The sequence below is a fragment of the Aphelocoma coerulescens genome (assembly GCF_041296385.1).
Source record: "Aphelocoma coerulescens isolate FSJ_1873_10779 chromosome Z unlocalized genomic scaffold, UR_Acoe_1.0 ChrZ, whole genome shotgun sequence".
Classification (NCBI taxonomy): domain Eukaryota; kingdom Metazoa; phylum Chordata; class Aves; order Passeriformes; family Corvidae; genus Aphelocoma; species Aphelocoma coerulescens.
In genome coordinates, this window is record NW_027184085.1 from 31,846,991 (window position 1) to 31,867,067 (window position 20,077).

Consider the following 20,077-nt stretch of genomic DNA (forward strand, 5'->3'; position numbering starts at 1 on the left):
ATTTTCAGCTCTGTTTGAAAAGCAGCTGGGAGTCCTGGGAGACAAGGTGCAACACATTGCATTTAGCAGAGCCTTTTCAAATCTCAGGACCTGGCCAACAGTGAAATCCAAGCAGTTAAACTTACAGGATCTGCAGGGAGACTTGCCAGGGCCTATATAATGCTAAGGAAAGGATCGGGACAAGTACTCAAATACCTTTTTTTCAGAAACAGGCACTGTAAAACATCAAGTTTAGTGGATCTTTACCCTTTTCCAAGTCCTTGATATTTATGTAGAAGTCCACAGCTGGGGATCTGTTGTACCCATCCCAGAGGTAAAATGTGAAGCTGTCTTGTTTCTTGGACCCCACAGTTCCTGTGTGGACATATCTCACAAGGTTCATATCCAGCTCTTCCTGAGAGCACTTCATTCCAGTTTGGAGAGTCACCCAGTCTTGTCCTACCTAGAAAGAATAAAAGCATCCTTCATGAAATTATAATCACCTGTGCATCCTTCCCAGTTAATTATGTCTCTTTTTAGTTATATAGACTGTTAGTGGCAGCTACCTGTCTTCCTTTCTATATGATCTTTCCTCATAGTTTGCTTTGAAGAGCAGCAAATAACTGGAGTTTTTTTCCAGCAGATATAAGGCTGGAGAAGATACAATGATCATTAATAAAATAGAGTAATATGGAGTTTAGCCACTTTTACTCTAAGAAATAAATTTCTGCACACTTCTCATTCAGACACCAAGATGAAAATTAAATAGTTCCTGAGCCAGCTTATGTTTTCTATTTCTTAATTTCACAAATCTTCTCTTGGCTCTATCTGAAGTCATAGCTAAAACAGTATCAGAAATAACTTCAGGGAAGCACAGAAATTTAGAGCCCCAGAGATCCTCAGCTGACAAAAAAAAATAATAATTATACCATAAAATTTCTTGCTTTTCTGAAAATAGCCTAGTACCCTAAGTTGGACTGATCCATGTAGTTGATATTTAGCTGCACTAACAACGTCACTAGATTTGGAGCAAAGGTTATCCAGGACAGAGTGCTAAGACATGTGTACCCTACATGTTTAAACTGACAGACTCTAGTCACCAGCTGTCTCTTGTCTCAGATTTAATTCACAAGTCTCATGGGATCCACAGATTGATGCTGAGATCCAACGTCAAAATACTTTCCAAGCTCACAAGTTTTAGAAACAGAATTTTATTTCTATTACACATGCACACAATTTAAAAGAGGCTTTTTTTTCTGTCTTTGTTCCTTTGTCTTATTTTAGGTTAACAGATTATCATCTCTCCTTCCATTTCTAATCTTATTTTTTGCCATTCCTCTTGATATAGCCTTTCCATCATCTTCCTTTTCCCTTCCTTCCCCCCATGCTTTTCTTCTAATTGATGAGGTATTGCTTACTCTTTCACATGCAACTCCTTCTGTATTTTCTAAACCCTGAAGTCAGGAAGTAAAGGCACTTTTTTTTTTAATCAAGGGCTTTCGCCCTCATTCCCTCCTAGCTTTGATGCTTGATTTTCCCCCATTTTGGGATGATTATCACAGCATCTCTCTCAATTTTCACCTCAGATGATCTGACGTGTTTTACCTTCCATCTCCTCTTGTTCAGGATCTGGGTTTTAGTGCCAAAGCCTCTGGGACAACATCATTGTTTGACTCAAATGCTCCTTCAACAATCAAACTGGCCAAGCTGTCTACTTCAAAATATGACAGACATTTGGGAGAAAAGGAAGACGAACTTCATTTTGCCCTAAAAAGAGAGAGTTCTTTGCATGTCTGCTTTTTGTTGAAGTACAAAGACTAACCTTGAGCTGAAGCTGACCATTTTCTGGAAGTCTTTCAAATAAGTAGTAAATTCTTCCTCTGGGGGTATCTTTATCTTCTGCTGACAGAATAGCGCTAGAAATTATTTGAGTTTCACCTATGTTCACCTCTATATCGTTCTTCCTGAAAAAATTAAAAGTCATGTATTGATGCAATAAAAGGAGCCTTTTCAACATGTAATTCCTCTACCAGAAATATGGATTAACCAAATGCTGACAGAAATGACAACTGCAGAAAGAATAGAAGGAGGGTGCTTATTTCAGTTCAAAAGAAAAAAGAACGAACTGTGCAGACAAGCTTCTCCTCACAATGGTGAGAAACAACAAAGATACCTAAAACAAACTGTGATTTAACACATCTCTCTTATTCCCCTGGACCCTATTCTGCTTACCTTCATACAATTTATAGGAAGACAATGTAAACAAATAGACTGCTTTATTACTCCAACTACAGAGCATAGCAACACTGGCTCTGATGAACTGTTTGCTCACTTAGGAAAAGACTGTCTTTCAAATTACTAGTCTTCAAGGCTCACCTTTATCTGTTAAGAGACACAACAAAATCTAACTGGCTTCTTCTCTATGGTCCTTCTAGCACCCACATCTCATTTTGGGAAGAAGCTCTCAAGGGGAATGCGTGAAGGCCTTACATTCCCCAAGGGCACTCTCTGCTACAGGATGCAATCCAAGAGGTGACAGATTGAGGTTTTGGCAATCACTGTGAATAAAAGGCACAGTTTGCCAGCCAAAACATCCCATCACAGGTTCTTCAGTCTGTTGACCGTAACTAATGGAGATGAGAGCTGAAAATCCATGAGGTGGAAAGTGCCCCCAGATCAAAAGGTAAAGAAAAGCTTACAGGTACTGCCCATTATTCACCTGTAAAACACTGCACTGGCACAAGGAAATTTGTACCCTACAAAGAAAATGGAGAGACTGAATGTGGCAGCTACATCACCTCAGTGCCAAACTGAAAGTTTTCTTAAGGCACTACTGCATAAATACTGGCAGCAGACCTCATTGCAGTGGAGAAGTAACAGGCAAGAGGCAGTGACTTCTTTTAAAGAAATAGCTATTTTGGGAGCAGATGTCTCACTCTATGCTATTGTTCACCACAAGAAGGGCAAGTGGTGAGACAAGACGTTGCCAGACAAGGTAGCAACAGTTTCTGGATCTAGCTGGGCAAAGCTAAAGACACTTGACTTCTTGCACTTCATAATCTTCTTTCAGAGAGAGAGGGTGGAAAATGGCAGATCAAGCTATAACATGTGAGGAACAAATAGGCAATTATCAGTAATTATCAGTACATGATATATGCATACATAAATTATACTCTTTATTCTAACTACAATTGACATTCTCTCAGCATTATGTGGTCACTGAGCATCTTTTAACTAAGAAACTATCATTTGTTATTGCAGGAAGCTCTACCTGGTTAAAAAAAAAAAACATTAAAAATTCTTTGCAATGGGAAAGGTAAGTCTGACCTGAAAGTAGGCCAAATACCCTGAGGGATCAGAAATTCCCTCTTTAGTGGCAGTCTGGTTAACAGGTTGTGGTCTGAAATGCGAACTTTAGAGGTTCAGATGTATACTCCCAAAACCTTTGGGACCATAGCTTCCCATCTGCCTGTCTGGGGCTGGAAAACAGTCACAAGTATGGAGGTCCTGATGCTCTGTGACAAGTCATTAGTTGGAGATCCCAAGGGATGAGCTCCTTTTTAAAATGTTGAGGAGGTTTGGCTCTCTTGCAGCCAGCTGCCCATCTATAAATGGTCTGCCAGGAAATTTCTGATCATGTCTATTTCATTTATGACTCCTAGCTTTGAAGAGTAAGGGAAGTTATTGTGTATCTTTTCAGAAGCTGAATTATGGCTGAGAAAAAGAGTTTTAGAATATAGAAGAAGAGAATTATAATCTGAAAGCTCTTCCCCTGCTTCAACCTTATGAATTCTCTCATGCCAAATTCCAGAGCTGCGTTCAGAGAGGTGTTTTAGGCAGGTGTTTGTCTCAAAGAAGAGGAAAACAGTACCATAGTGGTCAGCATTCAGCAGAGGTGCAACACCTGGAAAATACCTTCAAGTAGCTTGTGAAAGACACAACAGGCATGTTTCCCCACACACTTTTATTTCTACTCTGTTCTCTTAATATAGAGCATCACTAAGCATGTAAAAACTTTTTGTTAAACAGGCTGATAGAGACCTACATAGAAACATCTTTACTGACATTAGTCTGTTGCTAGTTATGGCTTCCTCTTTGCATCAGACACCAAGGACATGGTTTAATGGTGAACATCTTGGGATGCTAGGTTGATGGTTGAACTTTGTGATCATAAAGGCCTTTTCCAACATTTTACAACTGTATGGTTCTATGATTTGATGTTTTGTTCACTCTTCCATCATTTTGTCTGAACACATCCCACTCTCAGAAACAGGAACATGTGACTTACTTGCTCAGCACTGGTTTCTCATCATTAACTGGAATGACCTTTACTGAAATGGTTCTGAGGACTTTATGTTTTCCATCTGATAGCTGAATTTTAAAGCTGTCAGTGAGGTTTTCAGAGTTGTCATGCATGTACATCAGCTTCATTCCTATGTGAGGCAGGAAGGGGGAGAAAAATAAGAGAAAGAGAGGGAGAGGGAGAATGAGAAAGAGAAATGGAAAGAACAACTTCATCTGACTCCTGCAAAATCCCTCACATCATTTCACTCTGCGTCAATCACCTTTCTTCCATCTCCCCCAGCCATATGATGGGGTAACCATAGTAAATTTGCCTTAGCTATCAGAAGATGAGTTTGGTGAGCCATTCCTGTTCATTTTTCTAACCTACTATTGACTCAAGGTCACCAGCCTGACTTAAGTCCAAAAAAGGGGTCTCCGTCAATCTGAAAAAGGTACATTTCTTCTCCTCTCCTCATTCCATATCACTTTGATGGAGACTATAGAGAGGGTGAGAGCATCAGACAGTACTTTTCTGTGCTTTAAATAAACCTCAGGGAACTTTAAAGAAACCTCTGGAAGGACAGCTGGCCTTGTATCTATGACCATGAACAACTAGAAGTTCTGGGCTAATGGTGGTTTGTTCACTGTTGTGGATAACAAAAGGAAAAAGCCAAAAAAGAGAGTCAAAACCAAGACGTGGGAAGGCAGAAGAGCTTGGGGTGGACACCTGATGCATCTGGAGGTTCATATTAGACAGGCAGAGAGATAAAAAAATCTTTCCTCAGGTTTTGAGGGCTGAACTGAAATTGGACTGACAGTATTGAATTCATGTTCCTCTTTATACTGGTAGATTCCATGTTTTACTAAATAGCCACAGTCAGGAAGAATCCACCATAATCTTGGCAGTATAAAATACACTTTTTCATTACATGTACTTGAAATAGATTTGCTGCTTTAAAGCAGGCTGACTAATCATGCAAAGCTGTAGAATCCCAATTTGTACCTTTATTGCTAGACATGTGAAGGTATATTGCAGCCTTACAATGTCCAAAGGAGGTTTATAGCAAAGATAGAGAGAGACTTTTTACCAATGCCTGTAGTGACGTAACAAGGGGCAGGAGTAGGTTTAGTTGGACATAAGGACAAAAGGCTTTACAGTGAGGGTGGTGAGACACTGGAACAATTTTTCCAGAGTGGTTGTGGAACCCTGGAAGTGCTCAGGGTCAGGTCAAATGGGGCTTTGGGCAACTTGGTCCAGTGGTTGTCCCTGCCCATGGCAGGGGTGGTGGACTAGTTGACCCCTAAAGGTCCCTTGCAGCCCAAAATGTTCTAGGATTCTCTTATTGTGTGAAGAAATACTTAACCCCATGATCAGTTAGTGTGCTTTTAAATCAGTCTTGTTGTCTCCCTATTCTAGGTTCTGTAAAACATTTACAAATCTGTTTGATGATATTACATTATGTTATATTATTCCCTTTATTTTTTTTCAGGGCTGATGATTTTCCTACTCATATTACTACCCTTTTTGATACAGAGGTCTCTCAGGATGATTTTATTGACAGTTCCTAAAATCAGTAGGCAAGAATAGCATTAAACTTCCATTCCTAAACATTTTCTTTAAAATAAACATAAAGCAAGTGAATAAATAAATGATGAAGACATCTTTAGTGTGCCACCTGCCTCATTAAAGGAATGAAAGACCAGTGTCAGAAGAATGCTGCACCTACCATTCTTCAGTAGCTCCATGGAAAAGTTATGAACAAGCAACCCATGGCTGTGGTGATCACGGGTAATTAAGTCTTTATAATGTGGAATATCACTGCCTTGAACACCGTTAATAAGGAACCCATACAAGGGCCTCTGCACAACCCCAAATACCAGAAGGTCTGGAGGCACGTCCAGATCAACTGCATTGATAACAGACAGATCCAGCTCTTTCATCTCCCCTTCTTGAACCTGAATGTGAAAGAAAAAACATCCAATTCTTTTACCTAGAAGAAATAATAGAATTCTATCATGGTTTCATGAGTAAGGCGTTGCACAAGTGTACCTCTTGATTCCTCCACCCTTTTCCCAGCAGTTTTTTAACCAGCTACTGATTTCAACCAGTTTAAGAGACATAGAGAAAGTAAATGGTTACAGTGATGAAGAGAGGAGTTGTGATAAGGAGTTCATATTTGCCCAAATTAATAGAAAATACATTAAGTAGGACAATGCCAAATCCAGTGCTCAGAAATGCACAAAGGAGAAAGCCTTCAAATACATAAAGATATCTGAAAATAAAAATGCATATAAATTTATACATGCACTTTTTACTTTACATTAAGGGTAAGTTTACACTCTCTCTGTGCTCACAGTGTTATTTATATTAAAAACTCTGAAGAGAGGGGAGAAAGTATGCCAGAAATATAAAAAATACTCCATAAAAAAATTGTGAAAGTTCTGGAGAATGCAGAAGAAGCCTAAAGATCTCTCTGCTTTCTAGATGACTTATTTGTTTAAAGATTTGAGCCTTTTTTTCACTTAACTGCAAATTTCCAAGAGCTATGCGCTACTCCTATCCCACTGAAGCTCTGCCTTATGGTTTTACATGGGATTTCACTGGGCTGTTTCCTGAAGTAGGCTAAACTACAAAAGGTAAGGGAAATATGCAGAGGAACAGGTATCAGGACAATGTTCTTACTATATTAGAGAGTGGTTTCTGGTTAAAGTAGTTTTATAACAGGCATTTTGCTTATTTCCTTACAGTAATATTCCTGGCTATGAATTCTGGAACTTCATCATTGGTTGGGCTGATTAGCACAAAAAATGGAGTCTCTGCTGAGCGATGCAGCCCATCAGTGACATAAAGTACAAACTTGTCTGCTGTTGGCTCCATTCTCAGGTGCCTGGCTTGAACATAGTTTATATTCATGGCTTTCAGGTGCTTCAGCTGAAATGAACCTACAGATTTTAAAGAAAAATTAGTTAGCACAATATTTTCATGCCTTCTAGTCTTATGCACCATTTAAAAAATTGAAACTATGTCTTTTTTCAAATAATAAATAACTTTAATTTTTTAAGTTCTCTGTCATTTTTTGACTGTAAGAGTTACACTGCAGATTGTTGTAACAGCAGATGTTACTGCAGGACACAAGCCCTTCCCTGAAAATGAATGCATTATTCTGCTTCTGGTGGGATTCTGAAGCTTCACACTTTTCAGTTCAGTCTGCAAAACTGAGCCTACATAAAACTAACTCAAATAGCAGTTAGGAAAATATCTGAGGTCCAAGATTCCTTGGTAGTGCTAGGTTAATGGCTGGACTTAACTTTTTTTCAAAGTTAAATGATTCTATGATTATATTTTTCTAATTATGCTGTTATTTGACTGACAGACCATGAGAAATGAGAACTTAAAGACTCAGTGATTTCAGGTTTCCAGCTGAAGAGGCTGGTAAAAGCTGATAGCATTGCAGAGCATGTCACAGTCTGTTCTGATGGTGAAACTGCCTTACGTAGTTTGAAAGTGGGCAAGGGAAATCACCATCTAAGTCAAACACCTTCTCTATCACCTTTGTAACTTTGCCTTGGAAACTAATGTGGAACCCATTAAATGCTACTGCATTTAATTGACAGATGTGTAGGTGAAGGGATGCTGGAGTCTTTCAGGGGGGACTGAAGAGGAAGGCAGATTAATGTCTCATATCATGACTTCTAAAAGATCACAGCTGGAATGCATAAAACAAGGATTTCCTTGTTTACTTCAAGTGCCAATTCTTCTCATTTGCAGGGCTTCAGTCTCCCTTTGAGCTCCTCCCTCAAAGCCCCACTGCTCTTCATTTGCCAGCACCTGCGCTCCTCAATAAGCCCATATTAATGCCTACACGTGCATCTGCATCACCAGAGCCCACTGAAGAGCCCTCCACAAGCCCCCTGTATTTCATCTGCTTGATTATCATAAGTTGTTAAGACTTACCTATGCTTATTCCGATGTTGCTCTTCTCAAAACCAGGAGAAGGCAGTATATTTTCAATGTAACCAAACTGGGGAGGAGAAACCAACACGAACTCTAAGTCATCTGCAGGGGTGTCAGCATCAGTGGCAAACAAATGGTTGGTAGTAAGGGCTGCTGAGGAGCCCTCCTCCACCACAAAGCTTGCACCTGTGGACAAAAAATACATTAAACATTACTGGTCATAAGTTAATTTTACTGTTGTTTTTGTTAATAAGAATGGAAATAATAACTAAAGGGGAAAATACAATAAATACTGAATTACTGAGAGGTCATGTTTTCATGTTTTCTTCTCTGCTTTCACCAACATCTCTGCCTTTGCCATCACAGAAGTAGAGAAGAAGGGAATAATGAAATTATTTTATTGATAATTTATTAGGTAAGGTTTATATACTGCTCAAAAACAGTTGTTACCTCTGTTTGTCAGAGCATTAATTATGTAAGGACTGTTAAGAATTGCTCATAATGAACAATTTTTCATGCATCACTGTTTAATTTCCCTGCTGGGACAATGTTTCATTTCCAGAACATTACTTGGGTGAGCGCCTGCAAATTACAAAACTACTTATACATATGCTTAAATATTCCCTGAGATACAGAACATATACCTGATACTTAAAAACAAATGACATTGAAAGACACAAGCATGTGGAAAACATACTTTTAATATGTATACCACAGACCACATTGAAAGCCCAGGAAATCAATGGAAATTTCACACAATGGGCTGGACTTGGACTAGATGTACATTATCAGCTCTATTTCCATTTTGACTGAGTTTTTTAGATCCTGAAGAGTACTTGTGAAAATGTGGCTTCACATCTATTAATGTATAGCCTTTGTCTTTATTTCCTAAAAGAATTAAATATAGGTAATATGGGTAGCAATGATTCTCTCCCTTCATGTAAGGCCCAGATTTCTGTTTTATGCTCTACACAGAAAGGTAAATAAATATCTATATTTATCTTTATGCTTTTGAGCTGTATAAACCTGACATCTGTTGGCCCATAAGTTCAGCTCAGGGACAAGATACTGATCACTTTTACCTAGACATAGCTTACATATGCAGCAATGGGCATGTAGAGATGGTGGGGAGCAGATCTGAGCACTCTCATCTATAACCACATGCTTTAAACGTGCAGCTGAAGAGCAACAAGCTCAAACTTGCACTGGGAGCTAGATTGGGTTTTTGCACTGTACTAGAAAAAGAAAATAAAATTGATGGAAATTCTGATCCAAAACTTTTCTATGCTGATCTCAACTAACTATTTCTAATGATAAAAATCAAGCAACCAAAAAAACACTCTGGGTCTTTAGCCACTACAGTACTGTGTAACCCACATTACACTGCTATAGTGTGAGGAAGCTTTCACCAGTTGCAATTGATGGAGGTTGGTTGTCCACTGGAAGTACAGTGATGTTAAGGTCATAGAGAGGAAATGGATCATGACGTGAAACTGGAGGAGGAGGAGGTCCGTCATAGCAGCAGTCGTTCGCATCTAGGCCAGCCTCACCATCAGAGACAATTAAGGTTAAGATCTCAGTGGAAGGAGTCAGGCCAATCTCCCCACCTGGAAAAAAATATTGCAGTTCAGAAGAAGTGTTTTACCAAAACTTCACGAAGACTAATTTTTATCCTGCAAGGACAGCCTTCAGGATCAAGTCTGAAGAAAAAGAAAGCAGCAGCAAAATTACTGGAATTCTTAATTCTGTCTGCTGTGGGTGCTGATTGGTTAGAGATGTGGTTTGTTGTATAATTAATTTTAACCATCTCACTTCTGTGCTATAATAAGACTGTAGAAAAGAGTGTTAGTATTGTTATAATAGTGATAATGTTATAATTGCAATGTTATGATATTACATTATATTGCAATAAAATGGCTAATAGTCCTCAAAATTCTGTTCTTTCTGCACTAAGCTATGTAAAAAATGTATATTGTGTAGAAAAATTATTTTTTCTGAACTCCTTCTCAAGGAATGTAGGAAAATCTTTCTTTTATATGTATGTTCCTCTATGATAAAGGGTGATATCCATGGTCTTCCAAAAGACAATTTTTTATATAGTAAGTAATGCATGTATTCCTATATACTTCTTATCCTTACAAAATGGACTATAACAAGGGCTGTACTTTATTACTGTAATGTATATTATGCCTGTGTGCAATCACATTTAAAAGGGGGGCTGATTCAGGGGTAGGAATGGCCATCCCTTGCAAGAAATATCTGTGACTCAGAGTATTCCAGCTGTCAGCACTTCTGGCAGCCTGTGGCTTGCACTGCTGCAAGATGTGTAGAAATTTGGGAATGAAAAACAGAAACACTACACCCTTGAAGGTAAAACTTCATTGCCACTACAAAATATTGTCATTGAAATACAGTTTGTGATATCTTTAGGATGCAGAAGAAAAGTTTGTTGTAGGTGGCCACAATTAAGTACTTCCTTTTCAAATACCAGCTGTTCATTTTAGACAGTGCCAAGTTTGAAAATATCACATCTATTCTCCATGCTAACACAAAATTACAGAATAATTAAATAGAAAACCAGAACCTTTGGGGAAAGAAAAATACTAAAGCCATCATTCAGAGATGTAGAAAGAGAACCCCTTTAATCCCAATGAAAGGATAAATTAGGTTAGAAAGGGGGTTAAGCAGCCCTTGATTTCTCTCAGTAATTTTAAAAAAGGTACTAACGATAAAAAATAAAATAATAAAACCACAAAATAACATATTTTTAACATTGTGTTTCTCATGAAGAAAATCAGAACTTCCTTTATCTTGTGGTATGGAAAGACTGTGAACTGTCCAAAATTAGATATCCCCCTAGATTGGAAAGGCAAGCAAGAAGTACCAAAGGGTTTTTTACTTTCATGAAACACATAAAAATACTCTAGTTTGTACCTAACTTAATAATAATTTTGTCAAAAGGGCCCAAGTTATTTTTTCAGCAACCATGAAAGAGTTCCTCCAGGATTCTGATACTTTCATGTACTTGTTTGAATACAATTTTCAGTTCAAGCAGGGATTTGGAGAACTTATTAAAACATTTGGTAGTTGTGTATCATCGGTTCTCTATTTTAAAGCCAGTTTATTTATTTCCCTAGTCACAACATGTGCTTTGTCAGAAGTCCTACTGGACTTCTGCAAAGGCATGGATTCGGGTTAAGATTTTTTTACTAATGCTTGTCTGATCACCTTCCAGTCGAATTCTGTCCTTAGCTCACTTACTAGTGTGCTTGTATGTGACTAAACCAGCAATGACATCAGCTTGGGAGAAACGATCCACAGCAGCGCCAGCTTTCCTCACTACCCCGTGGTAGGGCTGGCGGGCCAACACGAACATCAGTTCCATGTCATCGCTGTCTGCATCTGTGGCATAAATGTACTCCGAGGAGAGAACGACTTCTTCACCCTCTAGACAGTGGAGCACAGGAACAAGGCCTGTTTGCATAACAGGTAGCTCATCATTCACAGGCAACACCTAATCAGAAAAATAATTTAAGATTTTCTTATTGTTCATTTCAGTGGAAGCCAGTTGTTTCAATACACTGCATTGCAGCTCAAACTAATAGAATGGTGCCAGTGTCAGAGTGCATTGAAACTTTCTCTATGAGCAAAAAGAAACCAGCTGAATTAAAAATAAAAAGACATAAGTAAACCAAAGGAGATAATCATCGTTTAAGTACAAAGTGCAAGTCAAAATTCCTCTCAAATTTGCTACATGGACCTGAAACCTAGGGTTGAAATGGAAGCCTAATACATCCATTATCTTCCAGTTTCCAAGGTAATGCAAGCTTTGAACCTTTGCTTCTACACAGACAATTATTCTCAGAAACATGCAACACACTGACCTTGACCTGCAGGGTGAACTCTACAAAATGGATGCCATCTGTGGCTGCAAAGAAAACATCATCAGTGAGAGTCTCAGAGCCATCATGACGATATCTGTGAAAAAAGATGATAGAGCTACACAAATTTTTCACAGATAAAAAATCCATGCTTTCTGGTCATGCCCTATAATGTGTATCCCTCCCGGTACAAAAAGCTGCTCCCTATGTAAGGGTGTCCACCTAACACTGCTGATTCTGGATCAGAGTTTCTCTAAAGGGCTTTTGGGGTCTCCTATGAGAAGAAAACCCCCAAGGTAAACCATTCATCAGTCAACAAAAAGGTTTCCCTGAGGCTTTGTCATCTCTGTTGTGGCTGGTTGTGAGGTGTTTACCAAACATGTATGTCATCACTGTGGTAAGTGCCCACTTTCTAACAGATGGAAATAGAGCCAAGGAGCTCTAACTCTGTGTGTGTGTCATGCCTTGTTCTTGCCACAAATAAACAAGCAAAATTTTCATCTCTACATTTAATCAGTATTAACAAAAAACTAGCCAAGCTTAATAAACACATGACTTCCTTTAAAGAAAAAAGCTGGCAACCAGTGCCTTCTTCACGGGAACTGCACAGCTGCATCCAGAACTTGTCTCCTCACCAGCATGGGGCAGCGCTTTATAGAGAAACCTACCTACAGGAGGCATGGCTGCTAACTCCCATTTCCTAGCCACACAGCTCATTTCATGGTGACATTGTGCTCCCAAGGCTCAGCCAGCCATCCTGGAGCAGCTCTGCCAGAGCTATGGTGAACATTGCTAGTCTCTGTGCCCTGCACCACTTCAAGATTTAGCTCATTCAGCTGAGAGCCTCAGACACCACAAAAGACAGCCACCACTCTTCTAACCTGGCTGCCAGGGTACGCAGGTCCTCACAGGAAAGCCTGTCGCCTCCATTCATGGGAATGCCATCCAGCTCCACCACCCCATGCTGCGGCTGCCTCAGCAGGAGCAGGAAGAGATGCTCTCGTTTTGTGTCTGCATCAGAGATGAGAATGTGTCCCTCTGTAACAGAGGTCATGCCACCCTCTTCCACTCTCAAATGGGTTGTAAAGACCTGCAGAAAGGAGAAATGCTGAGCTCTCTTTGCTGCTGCACCTCCAAACACACAGCAAACAGGGTTATTCCCATTTGCTCTGCTATAAGGATGTGTGACACCTTAAAAAACAAAATGCCAAAGGATATAATCTTTTCTGCTGTGTTAGAAAAAGCTAAGGAAATTGCCAACAATGGGCTATAATATGTGCATCCTAGTTCTCATCCCATTCATGGAGGCTTCTGACCTGCCTTATAGGCAGTAAGCAACACAAAATGTAGGGATGCAGTTTTGCTAACCAAGATGCGACATGCATGTTTTTGAACAGATACATAGATGCCAAAGTTAGTTCTCAGCTTACTTAGCACAAAAAATCGCATTGCACACTCACCAGAATTCGCCTTCTACTTCAATCCCAATTCAAGCTGTGTGCAAGATGCTGAAACCCTGATCCCATGGAAAATTCTTTTTTTATCTCAGTAAAATCAAAATATTTTTCTGCATTTCTGTTTCTACTCAAAGCAATTTCCAAGTCCTTTTTTCTCACTTTCACCACCACCCTACCTCTGGGGCTTGGTTGTCTACAGGAAGAATTGTAATATTGAAGCAGATCCCATACAAAGTGCCTCCATGCTGATTGCTGACAGAAAAAATAAACTGGACTTGCTGAGGTTCGGGTCCGATGTCCTGCAGGGGTGGCATGTAAGCAATTTTCATGTAGTTCACGGCATGCTGCAAAAAGAGAAGAGGGGTGCATGTAAGAGGAGATAATGGGGGTATCCATAATCCATGACATTGGGGACTTTTATCATCCCCTGTTTAGGTGTAATCCAGCCATCAAAATAAATTTCAGAAATTTTGCATGTACTCTCTAGCTACTAGACACACCTTGATTAAATGCATCTTTAGATACAAATTAAGTGAGTACAGGTTCAAATTCTCAAACCTGTAGCAAAAAATATAGATATGGTTTATAAGTGATAACAGAATTGATGGCCTGACCTTCTTGATGGATCCCTTTAAAAATGCTGGTCCAAGGACCTTTTCAAACTGTGACTTTAAAATAAACAATTCATGAAAGCTAACATCTCCCACAGCAGCTGAATTTCATCAATGTGAATAGTAACTGCATGTCCTGTGTTCCATGGTGAGACAGGCCAGTGAAAGAAATATCAAAATCTTGCATCCAGATGCTAGGCATCCCATACTAGGCACACATTTTAGAATATGTAGGTTCATGGCTGTCATTATGGTACTGCAATGATCATCATGCAACTTTAACCATACAGCAGGACATAAGACGCTTTAGTAATACTTATTTGTCAAACTACAAAAGCATGAAAACGAAACTACAAAAAATCTGTTCCAACCTATTCCATCCTCTAGTACATCCACTGGAGGAGACACTGAGAAGAAGCAGAAAACTGTTCAAGGTCTCATTTCCACATTTTGTGTACTTTTTCCTTCCTCTTACATCATGTGAAGCCAAATTCATCCTACCCAAGCAACTGTAACCACTGCTGGTTTTAGGATAGATGTGTTTACATATTGCAAAACTGAAGCATGATAGAAATTTGTTATAAAACCTGGTATTGGAATAGCAGAGTCTTGAGTTTCTTAAGCAGAGCTTGTGATAGTACTGCTCCTCAGTTTTCACCTCCTGTTTTCCTGTCAGATACAACTGTACACTTGTAACTTTTGAAAATTTTTAGAATTCATTGTGGTATCAGGTAACATAACAAACCTGAGTAAATGACTGCAGTGCAAGAGCAGCAGGATCCTTGACCGGTTTGGGGATGGTGTCCACCATAAACAGCTTCCCAGCATCTGAGTAGCTACACAAAAATATGCATGTCACATCTTGGCTAGCAATACCAAAGAACAAGAAAAATAGCCACGTAGCTTAATCTTGCATTTCAAGTTAGCTTCACACTTTCAACTGCATTGAAAGAAAAAACATTTTCCTTTCTTCCATCCTTGTTACCCATTTAAACATTACCACAGAAAACTGTCCAAATGAAATATTTTTCAGGATGATCATGAAAAATCATCTCATAACTTATAAGCAAGCTCTGGAATTGCTGCAAGTGTGTCTCCACACACCCCAGATACCATTTACACCACCTGCAAATCTAGGCCATCACATTCTTATTACTTGCACACCCGCGTTTATCTTTAAGTAGAAAAATTAATTATTTCTAGTTTCATGCATCTTATAAACTCTGAAATTAACCAGTTTCCAGCCACCCAGCTTTCCAACAGCAGTAACAGGCAAACTGGGTAACCATGTGGCTATTTGACTGATTAGGGAAGCAGCTTTCTCCCCCAGCTGCATACTGATCCTGTGTTGCTTGAGGCCAAAATTGAGAGTGTTGATTGATCTTCAGCTTAAACCATACAATGTCTGGATTCAAAACTTTTCATTTAGCAAATTGTTGCTGATGGTCTAAAGAGATTACAGCACCAGTGATGTAAACTGCTATTATACCCATTCATTCCATACCTCCCTTGCTCCCACAGCCTGTTCTGCCTGTTTTCTGCTCTACAGCTTCCTAGTCCACAATCAGGAGTGCCTGATACATATTCTTGAAAAAGCTGAAGCACCTCCTCTTCTCAGTCTGTGACAGGCACAGGTCAGCCTCATTCCAACAGTTAGGAGAGGTGCTGTGACTTGTACCTGAGGCTGGACAGGATCCCACACGTCAGTGTAAAATCCAACAAAAGGAAAGAAGATATTTCACATGACTTCCCACTTCTTATTTCTTGTTAAACTATGCATTACCTATTTTTTATTACTCTGTTGCTTCAGGCTCTAGCTTACCCTTAATCAACAGGAGAGCTGCACCCAGTTGTTGTCACCTGCACTGTCAACAAACAGATGAAGAACTTGAGGCACAAGCATGTTACTGCCACTGAGGCTGCTCCTGTTACATGGGTTATTCCCCTGTCCCACCTGAAAGATATGTCAGGTTGCACCTACCCATGGGTGCAAGAGAAAAATGGGGCAGTGGTTACGGTGTATGTGAGCTCTCTGTCTTGCTCTTCCACATCTATGAAGTGGAGATGTTTCTTTGTTAGGTGAGAAATCTCAGTCTCCTTAACAACCAGGTGACGGGTCACTCCTGGAGCTTCTCTGGGTAGCTGATCATCCACAGGGATAATGTGAACCACCATCACCTGAAATTGGGGAGACAGTAGAATAGTCAGCCATTCCTCTCAGTAAGAGAGTGTCCTGAGTAGCTGTTCACCAACATGCACACAGAAGTAAGTGGATCACTGGAATATGAGATACAGGATGTGTCTGTCATGCCATACCATCAACACAAGAGTAATGGAGGTATATAACAGTTAAATGCAAAGCCTTTGAATCTTAGAGGTTTCCCTTTAAATTAAATGCAAAATTAAATTCAGTATGTTGGACTTTTGTGTGAAAAAAATAATCTGTTCCCAGTTGACTTCAGGAGGGTTTTTTTAATTTGTTTGTAGTGTCTCCAAATACAATTCGTTTTCAACATTTCATTTTATAGTATAAGAAAAGGTCTTTTTGATGAACTTATCTCTATTCAGCCAGGGAGAGAGTTACCTCATTGAAAACAAGAAATAGCCCTGAAGAACATTGCTTGCGGTGGTGACTGTCATCAGAAAAAATCTATGCCAGTTTTATTTGAAAGCCAGCCAGAACAGGTAAGATATCAGCCATTTGAAGAAAAAATTCAGGAGACTGCAAAGATGTTTCTGTTTCATACCTGTGGCTCTGAGAGGTTTGGAGGGTCATGGCTATCACATAGCACAAACTCAAGGGAATCTTCAAATACTTCTCCTCCCAAATGATGATAATAAATTATTCCATTAAATAGATCCTTCTGAAGAAAACTGTTGACAGAATACCCTGTTGAATTGAAGAATACATCTTCCTTTGAACACTCCATGATTTTAATACTACGTCAAAGTTATGCATTAGTTATGCGAGTAGCTGGGGAAGTATAATGCCTTCTTTTTCACCCTAACTGGGGCAAGTCCTTTGAAATGTTGTCTCGCTGTCTTCTACATTCTCTGAAGATCACCAACTTCTTTTCTGTGTCACTTAAAAATCATTCAAAAAAAGAAGCAACACAGAAAACAGGCTGAAAGCCCTGTTCAGAAGTCAGAAGAGAATTTGCATGACTAGCAGTCTCTGCAGCCTAGCACAGGAATTTCTGGGTTGTTACATGGAAGGAGAGCTTTCTCATCATTTAACATAATTAGCATTTTATATTAGCTCTGAATTTGTCACAGATCCTTGCATCTAAACTTACTCCTGACTAGCCCAATATTTTTTCCAGAGAAAAGTACTGTAGGAAAATAGACTCAGAATGGAAGAATTACAGGAGAAATTGTGTACACAGGTACAATTATCCTAGTGCAGAGACCAACATTAATTAGTGATGGGGTTTTACACTATAATGAAAGAAGTCCAAATTTGCCATTATTTCTGACTATAACATTAAATGTATTTTAAAAAAGAGGGGACAAAGAAAAGTGTCCTTTTATGGCTGTGTTCCATTACCTATCAAGTTTGGTCCTGGTTTCTTCATGATTTCTCCAGCCTGTGATGGCTTGGTAATATTGAATAGTATGTAATCATCACTGGAATCCATGTCAGAAGCATGAAGCATGGAGCCCTGAATCAGGATTGTCTGTCCCTCGTGGACTTCAATGACCACATTGCTGATCAGAAATGGAGGGCTGTCATCTTTAGGGAGGATATTTATTGGAAACTTATGGCGAATGCTGTGGGGGCCATCAAAAATTCTAAATACCACAAAATCCTTAGTAGAATCACTGTCATCATGATGGTAGTGAACAACTCCAGCATGAATGTCAGAGACTGTGAACATGAATCCTTTCCCTCCTGTCAAAACAGTGGAAGAAAACACATCAAAAATGTATGGTTCAGCTCAGAAAAGAATCTTTGCTCTAATATGAAGATTATTGAGGGAGAGAAATGAGCAATGTATTTCTAACTAGAAAAATCAAATGTAACTTCACCTACCAAAAACAAGTTTGTTGGAGTTGGAATCATTAATAAGGATGCAGAATTTGCAGCTGTGATAGCAGAGAAAGTCCTCCAAATGTCATTAAAGGTAACTGGAGACATTAAGGATTTTTAACTGCAATAGTTTCCACTTTAATTTCAACCTCTACTTTCTTATCAGACCATTTTACGTGCATTTTAAGCATCAAAGAAAATAGGCCTTATCATTAAAGCTCAGGATTTCACTGCAAGTAAAATATAATGATGTGGCGATTTTGGTGTGTTGAGGTTATTGTCTGTAATAAGACAATTTTATACTTCTGCTTCACTAGAACTGTTATGCATACAGACAAATATTCAGGCAAGGTGCAGGATTCAAGAACAGCAAGCTGGCCCTAAAACGTATGATATCCCCAGGGCCACCAAGAAAAAAAGCCAGGCATTCCTCTAAGGTTTTACACAAAAAAGGCAATTGCCAAAAATTGTGGTGATGTTTTTCTTGGCATGTACCTATGCAGACAGATAAAAGACAATAAGGCGTAGTCACTGGAGGTGAAATATCCACCTCTGGCTGCTGCATGGTAGTCTGAGAAACGCTCAAACTCAGTATGCAAGGGCAGGAGTGACACTGGGAGAAGAGCCCTGGCTGGCTGCACAGTCCCCTAACACTGTCTCTGGGGCTGAGCCCACCTAGCACTGCTGACACCACACAGTTCCTGTCTGCAGCTTTTCAGGAGGAGGATCTTTCAGACACTGGACTACTTGGCAGGAGTTTCCTGAATTTAAATTTACTTCTGAATAGTTTCTATGTTTGCTATATTCAAAACACTACCTTTCCCTTTTCTTTAAATAGTTGTTTTATGTCTTTAGGTTATGCATTTTACATGAACACATTCAACTGTCAAAAAACTCAGCACTGATAGTGGCAACATGTTCCCACCCTGCCAAGCTCAGAGTGACTTCCATTACATAACTTTTTTCTCGAGCACTGTGGCAACTCATGCGCTGCAGAGCAAAACTGGTAGTATTGATAATGCAGAAGGCTAATGAGTTATAAGTCTAATTTAATTTCCACTTTTTGAAATAAACCTTAAAGCTGCCAGTAACAACCATATCCAAATGTTGTCTGTATTTGCCAACAAATCAAAATCACTTGGCATTCCTTAACATCTGCAAGCAAAAATGTAAGAACTGAAAATTTAGTGACTGTGTTTCTCCTCATGCTGCTCAGTGAAAACATAGCTGATTTTTTAAAATTTCACCTTTGGAATGTAAATGTACATTAAGAAAGTAAAGGTTTAAATACTGAATTTTTGAACACTCCTGTTTCAATACCCATGCTTAGCACGGTTGTAGCAGAAGGTGGTCAGCAGAGGGAGCAGAGCTGTTGTTTAATCACAGAGGAGATTTTTCCAGTCTCTGGAGCTGAAATCACCTACCTCTCACTGACAGCCGCCCATGCTGTAAGCCGTCAACTGTGACCAAGCGAACATTTTGGATATCATCATTGTCTACTATTTGGAAGTGTTGCCATGTGATGGGTCGGGACTGCCCCTCTAGGAGGTTGAGGCCTGCAAAGAGCAGAAAGTTACATCACTGTCAGCATGGAATGCTTCTAAAGATGTTTCCAACCAGGAAAAAAACCCAGAATATTTAATTCTATCTACATATCTATGTGTGAAAGGCATTGCAGTAGAAGTTTAGATTGGATATTAAGAAAAATTTCTTCACTGAAAGGGTGATTTAGCTTTGGAACAAGCTCCGCAGAGCAGTGGTGGTCACCAGCCCCGGAAGTGTTCAAAAAACAAGTAGACATTGCACTTCATGATATATTTAGTAGGCATGGTGGTATTCAGATGAAGGTTGAACTTGAAAATTTTGGAGGTCTTTGTCAA

General features: G+C 39.4%; 1 protein-coding gene across 3 annotated transcripts in view; it reads right to left on the minus strand.

The window, feature by feature from the left end:
- The window catches only part of FREM1 (FRAS1 related extracellular matrix 1), a 61,491-nt gene that overhangs the window by 24,523 nt on the left and 16,891 nt on the right, over positions 1–20,077 (minus strand). Inside the window, exons 8-23 of one of the 3 annotated variants that reach the window (XM_069001585.1) lie at positions 19,622–19,753; positions 17,715–18,059; positions 16,915–17,057; positions 16,149–16,345; positions 14,913–15,003; positions 13,733–13,900; positions 12,981–13,189; positions 12,103–12,196; positions 11,480–11,732; positions 9,628–9,825; positions 8,219–8,404; positions 7,010–7,206; positions 5,991–6,219; positions 4,268–4,412; positions 1,802–1,943; positions 247–442 (exon numbers count right to left, since the gene is read on the minus strand). In XM_069001585.1, the coding sequence (XP_068857686.1) occupies positions 247–442; positions 1,802–1,943; positions 4,268–4,412; positions 5,991–6,219; positions 7,010–7,206; positions 8,219–8,404; positions 9,628–9,825; positions 11,480–11,732; positions 12,103–12,196; positions 12,981–13,189; positions 13,733–13,900; positions 14,913–15,003; positions 16,149–16,345; positions 16,915–17,057; positions 17,715–18,059; positions 19,622–19,753 (2,925 nt within the window). Of the gene's footprint in view, positions 1–246; positions 443–1,801; positions 1,944–3,805; positions 3,884–4,267; positions 4,413–5,990; positions 6,220–7,009; positions 7,207–8,218; positions 8,405–9,627; positions 9,826–11,479; positions 11,733–12,102; positions 12,197–12,980; positions 13,190–13,732; positions 13,901–14,912; positions 15,004–16,148; positions 16,346–16,914; positions 17,058–17,714; positions 18,060–19,621; positions 19,754–20,077 lie in introns of those variants that run through there. The other 2 variants (XM_069001587.1, XM_069001586.1) reach the window with 2 other exon arrangements.